The 11,323-nt window shown below is 40.5% G+C and overlaps 1 protein-coding gene across 1 annotated transcript; it reads left to right on the top strand.

Annotated features, from left to right (window-relative positions):
* Positions 1–8,749: 8,749 nt before the first annotated feature.
* wdr89 (WD repeat domain 89) lies at positions 8,750–10,911 on the top strand. The gene has a single exon (XM_069662399.1). It carries the CDS (start codon positions 8,750–8,752, stop codon positions 9,899–9,901), a length of 1,152 nt encoding a protein of 383 aa, XP_069518500.1. The 3' UTR covers positions 9,902–10,911.
* The last annotated feature ends 412 nt before the right edge of the window (positions 10,912–11,323 follow it).

Genomic DNA, 11,323 nt, shown 5'->3' with positions numbered 1-11,323 from the left:
TGAGTTGATTGCAGATACAGTTTTGCTGACCAACTTCTTGATTATTTAACTTCCTGTTTTAGCTACAGTTTAAACTTTGTGTGGTTCTTTGTCAGGAAGCTTCCTTATATCAATATTTGATCTTCCTCTTCTCGTCTCTCAAAGCAATAAGACTCTGTTCTGATTTTATACTTCCTTATTCTGTATTAGAGGCTTTGACCCCCTGTGGAGAGGACACCCCTGTGTTTCTTGACCTTTGTTACCTGACGTGCACAGATGTGAGTCAGGATCAGAGATCATTTTGAGATCCTTGATTACACATGTACTTCCCAAAAGGGCTCTTCCCACTCTGTGCTCTCTGCTCTGCGTAACGTTTTTGTCTTTATTCAGACATGTTCTGTTCTGTTCTCTACTCTGAGATTGATTGCTTTTCCTGTGAGCAGGCAATGACCGGGCACATTGGGAGGAAAGCGTCACTTTGTTCCGGAAATGCACAGAAAGGTTTATTTTCTAAATGTGTCAGGATGACAGGAATCTGTCCTCTCGACTCAGCCTTTCTTTTTTTACCACTGTAAACTGACTTCCTGTTGGAGATGATCTCGATGGCACGCATCCACTTCCTGTGCAGAGTTTAATCCGCTCGTGTCAGGAGGGGGGAGATAACGCAGCTCTCAGGAGGGAAGACGCGTGGAGCGACAGAGGGAGGTCAGAGGGAGGGGGGCGGGAGGATGATACAGCTCAGGCAAAAAAGATCTATTTTAAACAATGAAGTTTTGTAGCTTTTTAACAGAATGTGAACCAGACTGAGATATACAGTAGTTATTGGGAAATGTGTCCTCCTGCTTTTCTCTTACAAAGAAGAGATCATTTTCCTCTCACAGTGAATCACATCCATATCACGGCTCTGCAGCTGTTTGGAAAAAGCAATATTGTCGGCTTTTGGGAAGAAAACCTATTTTCTATATTTTCATTTGTTCAGGGAGTCTCGTGAGGGTCCAAGGACCAGATGACCACCGACGTTTCATCAAAGAAGAGTTTCTGTTAGTGTCAGGAAGGATTTGTATAAGGGCTGAACGATTTTGAAAAAAGATGTAATTGCGATTATTTTGACTTATATAAAGGTAATCATTATTCTCATTTTCATTAAAAAACATTCAAATGATGAAATGATGATGTGATTTTCACAGGGATCTGATGTGTGTGTATGTGATGTGCAGGCCAGAACATCTCTGCTGCACAATATTACAGTAAAATGGTATTTTGACACACACTTTACATTTACCAAATATTGCGCCTCCTGCGATTTGAAAGTTGCAGTAGGTCATTTTGCGATTTAGATAAAATTTCGATTAATTGTTCAGCCCTAGTTGTGCTCAACAAATCCCCACACGACTTTAGCTTCATGGCTGTTGTGGAAGTTTTAGCTGAATGTAGATGATGCTGAAATGTTTCAGGCTGTGAACAATGTTTTCATTTTAAAGGTGGAAAAAGCCGCTGTCAGTCAGAGCTGGTGTTCTCTGTAATCAATAGAAGCAATAATATTTGAAATTGGCGCCATAGCTGACGTGTTTTACGTCTGGTTTTCCAGTGCCCACTGGAGGAGCGGATAGCGTCCTTGCATTATTTTCCTCCCATAATAGCATGATAGGACTGGGGTTAAAAAACTGTCCCTTTAAGGATTTGTAGGGGGTTGAATTTCCTTTTTCCTTTTGATCACTTTAAGACCCTCTCATCCACATTTGTTTAAAAAATTAGATTAAAGGGCACCGGTTTAGCTCAGTGGGTAAATTGCGTGTCCCATATACAGAGGCTCAGTCCTCTATGCAGCGGCTGCAGGTTCCACTCCCACTCTCAGCCCCTTGCCACGTGTCATCCCCACTTTCTCTTTCCCTGTTTCAGGCACTGTCCTCTATCTCAATAGAGGCATAAAAGGCCAAACATTTTTGATTGAGAGAAAGTTTTTAGTGTTCGAAACAGCTGTTGACAAACAAATCTCACTGCACGATTCAGTAGTGCATGTGGAACCTTCTGAGTAGTCTGATGATGCGATCAAAAGCTCCACAATAGCCAGCGAGTGGACCCTGTTGACCTTGTTGTGAAGAATGACCTTCAGTTATCTAAGTCACGTCTTTGCAAACTGATATTCTGATGCAATAAATCTGTGATGAGTTGATGTTGGCAGGTATATGGACTTGTTGAAAAGAGGGCATTGTGTTCAGTCTTCTGTGTTGTTATTTTTGGCACCAAACAAAACCTTCCTTTGAAGCCTTTTTTGTTTTTCAAGGAGATAGTTGTAAAGGAGTCGACACGCACATTACCTGGTGGATAAAGCCCAGTTACAGGTTGTAACTTCAGATCCCTGAGAATCTCTGAGAGTTGACTTTATTTCAAAACGTGTCTCAAACATTTCACGTGTCTCCTCGAGGCAATAAAGACTGAACATCTGGACTGAAGCCTGATGTTTGCATCACACATTCCTGCAGCAGTTGTGGGTGAAGTGCCTTGCTTTAGGGCAGTTTGATTAAAATAGCTGGTGGGGCATTCAGGTGCCGCTGCCCTCTGCTAGTGACCTTTCACCCCTGAACTGAAGACCAACAAAGTCTGGAGAAAAACAAACTTCTCACACGTCTTAATTAGCCTCAGTGAGAGCAGCAGATTCAGCAGGAGTGTAACAAGCTGACTTGTTGTTTGTTGTTGTATACGGTACTTTCCTATTATGATTGCACTGTTCCCAGAATGCACTGTGTTCCCCCTGAGCCGGGCAGAAGTTGTCGTAAAAGTTGAACATGAATGAACCCAGAGCTCATCATGTTTCAGCAGCTTAACTTCTGCAACCTCTGCTCATCTCGTCAAAGTAAAGACAACAAAGATGGACCTGCTTCTGTTTAAAGGAGGGTGAGGTTTCCCCCCATGCCCGGCTCCTTTCACTTCCTGTCGCCTTGCTCCGTGCACGTGCATATTTCTGTTTGTTGCGGTTTTTTTTCTTCATTCTTTGTCTGAATGTGGTTTCCTCTCTGTGCCAGTGAAACAGGAAGTTTGTCCTAGCGTGCTTTTTGTTTTTAAATCAACCACAAAAACTTATCTGTTAATCCAATTTCACAATTGTACCAATAGATGTGATTTAAAAAACGATTTATTTTCTGTCTCTTAATATGCAGATAAAAACATGTTTCTATATTTCTGCAGAGAAGGCAGAAGTCTGAAAACAAACAAGGTAATTCAGTGAAACAATAGTCTTCAGTGTTCAATCTAAAGTCTCCCGTTTAGGTGTAACCTCTGACACGGAGCCAGCGCTTTGTCCTGCGGATAACTCTTGCGATATGTGAGAAGTAAAGCGTCGATAAACAGGAGGAGCTGTTATTGTTTGAACACGTGTCAGCTGTGATGTTTGCATCCCGGCAGGAGGACGCTTCCTCTGCAGATGGAGGAGCGATCAGGGAGATGAGATTGATAAATGAGATTAAAACCAAACTTCCTGACTCTGATTACATCCCATTCATTAAGGTTCACCTGTGTGTCTTTGTGTGGATTGACTGAACCAACCAGAAGGTGTTGGATTAAAGGAAGACTTTATGTTATAACTTGTTCATTATGCAGAACTGTGACTGCTTTTGAAAGACTACATATAGTTTTTAATGTGTTCAGTTTGATGTCACAGGTCACTGCAAACAAATACATTACATTTACATTTCACTGCTGTCAGGCAGAAACCTTGTATCTCCATATTTCATTATTTTAGATTATTTACATTAATCAATGCTATTAGTCACCCTTCTGTAGATATAATGAAACATACTGGTAACTGACTTTATAGACAGGCACAATACCAAATGTGTCAATGCAATATTGAAGTATTTACAAACACAGGTTTGTTTGTTTTTTACACTTCCTGAAAAGTAGTAGTTTTGGAGATACGAGGTTTCTGCAGCAGGGATTTGTAAACTCAAAGCTACAAATGAAAAAGGGAGAAGAAGACATTTTTACACATAAATCCTCTGATTTGGTTTCGTGCTCCAAAGTGTGCAATTTTTGTCATTCAGGAATTTGGGTTCCTGAAATGTGTAAAAGTCAGAATTTGGTTTTGCTGTCAAAATTTGTTGAAAATCCCTAAAAGTTTTGGTCATTTACAAATATAAAATTTTACCTGTAATAAGTTTAAAAAATAATAATTTGGAGTATCACCTTTTTTTATATTGCCAAAAATCAATGTGGTCAAAATTACACATTTTACCAGATTTTTTATATATATACACTATATATATATTTATCTCCATTTTTGTTGGATGTAGAAAAAACGTTTCATGATCCTGATTTTCATTTCATTTTTCATTAATAAGGAAAAATCCACAACTTTAGTTATTATATAATTCAATATAATTTAATAGTGTTTCTCCAAAATTTTAGCATCTAATAAAATGCCCTACTTCTTTACAACAACAGCACGCCCAAACCACCTGTTATATTTCCCAAATGTATTTGTTACGAGACAAAATTTTTGTGGTGACAGTCGCTCAGAGAAGCAGATATTTTTAAACACTTCCCAAAGTGTATTTTTATCCCAACCCCTGATATTTATGTAGTACCTCTTATACCCAAAGTCCCCCAACCTCACATTAAAATCAGGGAGTAAATGTGTATATAATACATACAGCATTGGAGCCTTTAGAAAGAAACTGGATCTCAGAGACAAACGTCTTTTCTTTGACCAAATGTAAAAGTGGTAGAAATGTGTAGCTGGTAGCTCAGTTAGCGGAAGTTGCTCCACGCGTCCCTTTAGTGCCTTTAATCTTGTTCAGGAAGATGATTTTATGTGTCATGTGAAAGCTGTGGTCCTGATTGTGTTTCATTCCTCTCTTTATGTCCTGTCGTGTTGCCTTTTGCACTTTGTAGCTGCGTCGATGTTTCCCTGCAGGGAGGGAAACTGGAAAAACCCACTTTAAGTGTTTCCTAGTTGATCATTCATTTTTAAAGTAGCTTTTAGTTTCCCACACTGCTGCTTGTTTATTACTGCCTTCACTCACATAGCTACATGTCACTGTACTTCATGTCAACGCAGAATAAATGTAAACATATTTGATTTAATCCTTTGGTCACATTTGCATTTTCTGACTGTTTGCATGAAACAAAAAGTGTAAAAGAGTCGCTGAGTTTTGTCCAAGATTAAGTAAATCTCGCTGATTTGTCTGTTTGGTTACAGTGATGGGCTTCATTTCAAGATACCACACACCCATTGCAGGAAAATAGGTTCTCAGATGCTGAAAAATAGTTTCAAACAGGGCGTCATGTTTGTCATTCTGGAAGTAAACGCTTCACATTTCATTATATAGCCAGTTTCAGTTGTTTCAGTCGCGTCCTGATCTGACAGTTGTGACTTTTTATGCAGTTTCACAGTGTTTTTTATATAAATACACGCAGATTTTATTATTGGATTTGATTCAAAATGAGGATGTTTTTCTGTCTGATTGTTGGTGTGAGATGAACTGAAATAAAGTGATCATTATATAATGTTCCTGAAGCTCTTTTGTTTTCCATCTTGTCATGGCATACACACTGAGGCTCCTCATAAGGTCACATTTGCAAAGCTCGACTTTGCTGCTTAGGGCTTACTTGCTATTACAGTTAATGCTAACACTTTCTATCCTAATACAACCTAATACCACTGTACTAATAACATGTGAGCACAAAAACAAGTAAAACAGTAGCAGGCTCTCAGCATCAAACCAACATTTACTTCCGTCCCTAATGATTCTGCGTGATAACTCGGCGAGTCAAATACCAAAAATGTCTCCGTCTTTCCAAGTTGTTGGTTTGTCTTGAGGGGGCTTTTATGGGAATTTTTCCAGTAATAAAACTCCATAGGAATACAGGGAAAGTTTACCCCTTTAGAATGCTATCCTGCACTAAAAATCGTACTTAAATTAAACTACAAAGGATCAAAATACTTGCGTATCCTGTTCAGGGTCGAGGGGGGCCTGGAGCCTATCCCAGCTGTCATTGGGCGAGAGGCAGGGTTACACCCCGGACTGATCGCCTGTCAATTTACAGGGCTGACGCATAGAGACAGACAACCTTTCACGCTCACACCCACACCTACGGACAATTTGACAGTCACCAATCAACCTGCATGAATGAGCACGTCTTTGGACTGTGGGAGGAAGCCGGAGAACCCGGAGGGAACCCACGCATGCACCGAGAGAAAATGCAAACTCCTCACAGAAAGGCCCCCCACGTCTAAAGTAGTATAACTGGAAATGCTTAAGTAAAGTAAAAGTGACTATACATTCTTCTTAAATATTATGCTGTTGCTTGTAAAAATGTAGCGAGATGGTTTATATCCTAGAGTTTCCTTTGAGGCATGATGGGAGAGCTAGCAGACCTCTAAACCGTCTGTGACCAAACTGCAGCTGCATCGACCAGAAAATGTTCTCAGACGTCAAAGAGACATTCTGGAAAAACTCATGACAACATAACACACAGTGTCTGAGCCTCTCCTTTGTGCATGGGGCCTAAATACAACCTGGTTAACCTCCTCCAACGTGTGACAGAGCACATTTCTGCTGACTAGCCACGTTTGAATACGTTCTTGAGGGCTTTCTAAAGCACGTCTCCTCAGTGTTTCTGCTGCTGCGCTTCATCCACAGATGGTGATGTGGTGATGTGGTGTGTCGCAGAATGAACAGTTTTCCACGTCGCTCTGCCAGAGCTGCCCGGCTGCAGCGGGAGAGGAGACACGCTGCAGCTGCTGGCCTCCACATTAAAGACATTTCTCTGTGTTGTTTCTTCTCCTTCTTCTGGCCCCAGTGGCGTGACAACAGAAAAGACAACACACAGGACAGTGGCTAAACTTCTGTGAATGTTTAATGGTGATGAGTCACTGGAATAAAAACACCTGCTGCCACTGAGGTCAAGAGGGACGGGACGCTTAAAGGAGTATGCTTTCTTTTTTGGTTTTCATCTTCATCAGCATCTTCTGTTTTTTTTGTTAGTTTGTTTAAGTAAAGAGTGTTTTTGTCTTAAAGATTTAGAGCTTAAACAAGTTGAACGCAGACATGTACATTTCTGTGTAAGAACTGTTTGAGCTTCACATTTGGACAGTGTGCAAACAACATCAACAAGATCAAAATGAAAGAAAATCCAGCATTAAAATTAGGTTTCTTTTGTGTCTTCTGTAAAACTCAAATGACTTAAAGGTTAAATAATAAAAGCCTGGAAATAAAAATGTTTGTTTGTGTCCAGTCTGGAGGATCTTCTGACCGAGGGTTTATTTAATTTGTTCCTGTGTGACTGAACTGTGCCACCTCAGATTTAGGTCAACTGGAAAGCTTCAATCCAGACAGCTTTAAAGCCTCATTTACAAACAGCACTGCAAGCTGCTGCCTCCCCCTGCTGGAGGATTGGGGACCTACACATTAACATAACCCTCTACTATATTTAAACACTCAAAAATATTTTTAAACATAATCTCTACATCTACCTCAGATTCGCTGAGACACAAGGCAAGACTTACTTTTTAACCAACTTTGAAGTTTGGCCCAGATTGCATGAATTTCTTTTATTGTAGCTGATTTGTTTTGCATTTATTGTACAAAAGGGATGATGATGTTAACATGTCTGAAACGGTTTTAATTCTGTGTCACTATGTTAATAATTCCTTCTCTAATTAAGTAATACAATTTATTTTAAAACTTTAACAATTACATGAATGATCATTTTGTGAGAAAGAAACCAGATGAAGACAACATCCGAGGTTTATTGAGACTTGAACATTTCTACTACTACTGAAAATCTGCTGTTTCTTGCCTTCAAAATACGTTTCTAACATACATTTTATATATATTTGAACTTTTGATATTTTTTAAATCGATCTACTAACATTTTATAAATGTCGGTATGATTAAATATTGATTTACTGTACCAAGATGGTTCATTTCCAACAACAGCGGAACCATTTATTGAGGAACGGTTTCAACCCGGCTGTAAATATTGTGACACAGAGCAGGCTACATGCTGCACGCGTGTTTTATTTTAGCCCAACTACTGTGAAGATATTATACGTACTTATTAGGAAGTTTTAGCTTAATGTTAATGTTAAAATAGTTGTTCATATTATCCGTGTTTTTTGCGGGGTTTTGTCCAAAATGGCGACTGGTATGTTCGATAATACAAAAAAGTTCCCGTTTTTTTCTTGATTTGTGGAAAGTAAGTCAAGTAGGTAGGTTGACATTATCAACACATTACACATTAATAACCACATATAACATACAAACACAATGTCTCATTAAACTGTGATTGTGACATGATTACTGCTTGAATCTGACAAAGTTACAAAACGTTATAACCGAACTTCATATAAACAATGTTCATTTTTGTATTTTTGTCTAAAGAAAATAAAATCATATTGAATACGTCCTATATCAAATACGACTTTACTAATAAGTTTATGCTGTGCCTACTTCGGCATAGGTGTTAACCACCACACGACATGTTATTTTGGTAAATTTTGAAATTGCAATACATTTGTATGAAAGAAGTAGCTTGGAAACATCATGGCCAACAAGCTAGTTTACTTAAAGGATAACAATTTTGAACTGAGCCTTGCAGTAGAAAAAGCAACGTTTTAGCTAGTGGATGTTATGTTTTACAAATTTATTACGAGATTTTCAGATTATAAAAGCCAGTAAATGTAACAAGACGCTTCTGAAACACAGCTTTAAATTCTTTTTTTCCCCTTCCTTTTTAGTGTGTTTCAATCTCATCGCACTTAGCTGCCATGGAGGGTGTGGAGGAGAAGCTCAAGGGTTTGTCCATCGCTCGCCGGTCTTGCCCAGAGGAGCCCACCTACCTGCTTGACATTGCCCTGCAGCCGTCTGGCCTTCTTGCCGTGTCCTGCTCCAACTTCACCATCCACCTTCACAACAAGGACACTCTTAGCTTGCTGGGAGAGTATCGGGGCCACAGCAAACCGCTTTGTGGGGTCGTTTTCTCCCACAACTCCCCTGACTTCCTCTACTCTGGCTCTGCTGATGGGACGGTCCGGGGTTGGGACGTCCGCTGCCCGGGGACAGGGGCAGTCCAGATGTTTAAAAGTGACCCTTCACATAGCTTCTCCAGCTTCGATTTGAGCTGCAGCGACACACTCCTGTGTGCTGGCACTGAGCAGGTTAATGATGAGGACAGCTTCCTGGTATTCTGGGATGTAAGGAAACCAGGTAGTGGACTTCTCGGGGTATATTCTGAGTCACACAGTGATGACATCACACAGGTGCGGTTCCACCCTCGAGAAAAGGACCGTCTTGCATCCGGCTCCACAGACGGCCTTGTTAATGTGTTTGACCTGAGCCGGGGGGCGGAGGAAGACGCGCTGCTGGCCACCTGTAACAGCGACTCCTCGGCTGGCTCCGTCTGTTGGTCTGGAGCCAACTACACCCAGCTGCTGTGCCTGAGCCACGACGAGGGGCTGCACCTGTGGGACCTGGGTCAGCTGGACACAGAGGAGCCCCTCACCATCTTCAGCACCTCTGATGCCCGCAGCCTGGCTCTGCTGTCTGAAGGAGGCGGCGTGGATTACTTGGTGGGTGGAATGTGGCTCGAGGAGAGCCAGAAGCTGCTGGTGGTCGGAGGCATGAACAGCGGGGATCTCCACCTGATGGAGTGTAACGACGGGGGGCTCCATCTGCTGAGGAGCCTAAAGGGCGGTCACGCCTCCACGGTGAGATGCTTCCTATGGGACGCGGCGGGAGAGGCGCTGGTTACAGGGGGAGAGGATGCTCAGTTATTGCTATGGAAACCGGGAGGGGAGGAGCTCACGGCGGAGAAAAGGGAGTCCATGAAGAGTGAATCAGCTTTGAGACTCAAATCCAGGCCGCATAAAAAACATGGATACCAGAGAGAAAAGAAACCAGTGAGGCAGGACAGTGAATGAAAATGTCAAAACACTGAATCATACTAACCGGACTGTCCGGACTGCTTACTCCTCTGCCAACACAGTAATCATTTTCACAGTTACCCATGAGATTAAAACACTTTAAGCCTGAAGAACTTTTTTGACACCACTAAGTGCGGTTACAATTTGTTTATGGCATCTAAATCTTTACTGTCTCCCTTAAGCTTAAATTTAAGCCTCAAAATTGGCTATTTCATGTGTGTATTTAATGTTTTTGAGAAACCACATATTGAAATACTGATGCTTTGTGTTTTGAAATGTCAAACTATTTATTACAGCTTGTTTTATCACAGTATTTGGTATGTTATTTTGCTTGAGTCCATGTAAATGTAATTGAATGGAAAGGTAATATGAGTGTACTTTTACTCCCGGTATTAACACGTGATCTGACCTTTGCATTCACACCTGGTATTAATAAGTGATCTTTTTATCTGGATCGTGCTCTCATTGTGATTAGACTTCACTGTGCAACTTTAGGAGTTACAGGATAAAGGAAAGCATGAGGGGCTGTAGGCTTATGACAGGAGACACGTACTAGCTACGTTTTGGTAGCCCAACTTTAGATGTAATGAACTTGCAGTGCTTTAACTAGCATTTTCTAGCTTCATATAAGGTATCCAGATACAAATGACGTGTTAAAACAAGGTGGAAATGTGGTCTCGGAATGAGTTAATTCTGTGTTTTAGTTCAATACTAAGTAGCATTTCTGAGCATGTATTGACTATGAAGCACATGACACTGGAAATTGACAAAGCCTGTGTAATTCAAAGATATAAGTATGAGACTTATTTTTGAGTGAGCTGATGATGGATTTTTTCCCCACCCAAAAGATTTTGAAAGCAAAATTAGGAAATGTTTGGGGGGAAAAAATCTCTTTGTAATGTTTAATCAGCTATCGACATTCTGAAGGAGCAGTTTTATCAAATACGAACCGTAAATGTGTTGCATACTTTCCTGTAACTTTGGAAAAAGTACTTTGATTTCCTGAATACTAAGTGAAATAAACAATTTACTGTGAATCTTTGTGTTTCCCGAACTCTACACTAAGTATTATAATTAGAACACAGCTGAAGTTTCTCTGATATTCACACATGCATTGTTTTTTTTTGTATTTTCATTTTAAATCTGGATAACAGTTTTTAGAGCACTGCATCCTGAAAGTCATGAGAGCCACCCGGCACAGCAGGACCGTGCCGAGAGAACAGCTATTGCTCTCAGATGGCAGAGTGGAAGATCATGATTGGCAGCGTGAGTGTGTCTTTGTTTCTGTGTGTGGCTCAGGAGAAATCCTGCAGTAATTGGTGCAAAATCTCATTCACATAAGAGATATTAAAGATTGTCAGTATTTCTATGTGGATTCAGTGATATGTGTATGTTATTTTTAGTCATTGAAATTTACAC

The sequence above is a fragment of the Semicossyphus pulcher genome, unplaced genomic scaffold, assembly GCF_022749685.1.
Source record: "Semicossyphus pulcher isolate SPU_LCO1_2020_fin unplaced genomic scaffold, fSemPul1.0.p SCAF_14, whole genome shotgun sequence".
Taxonomy (NCBI): Eukaryota; Metazoa; Chordata; class Actinopteri; order Labriformes; family Labridae; genus Semicossyphus; species Semicossyphus pulcher.
Note: the sequence above shows the minus strand (reverse complement) of the source record. Positions and strands in the feature narration are given on the sequence as shown.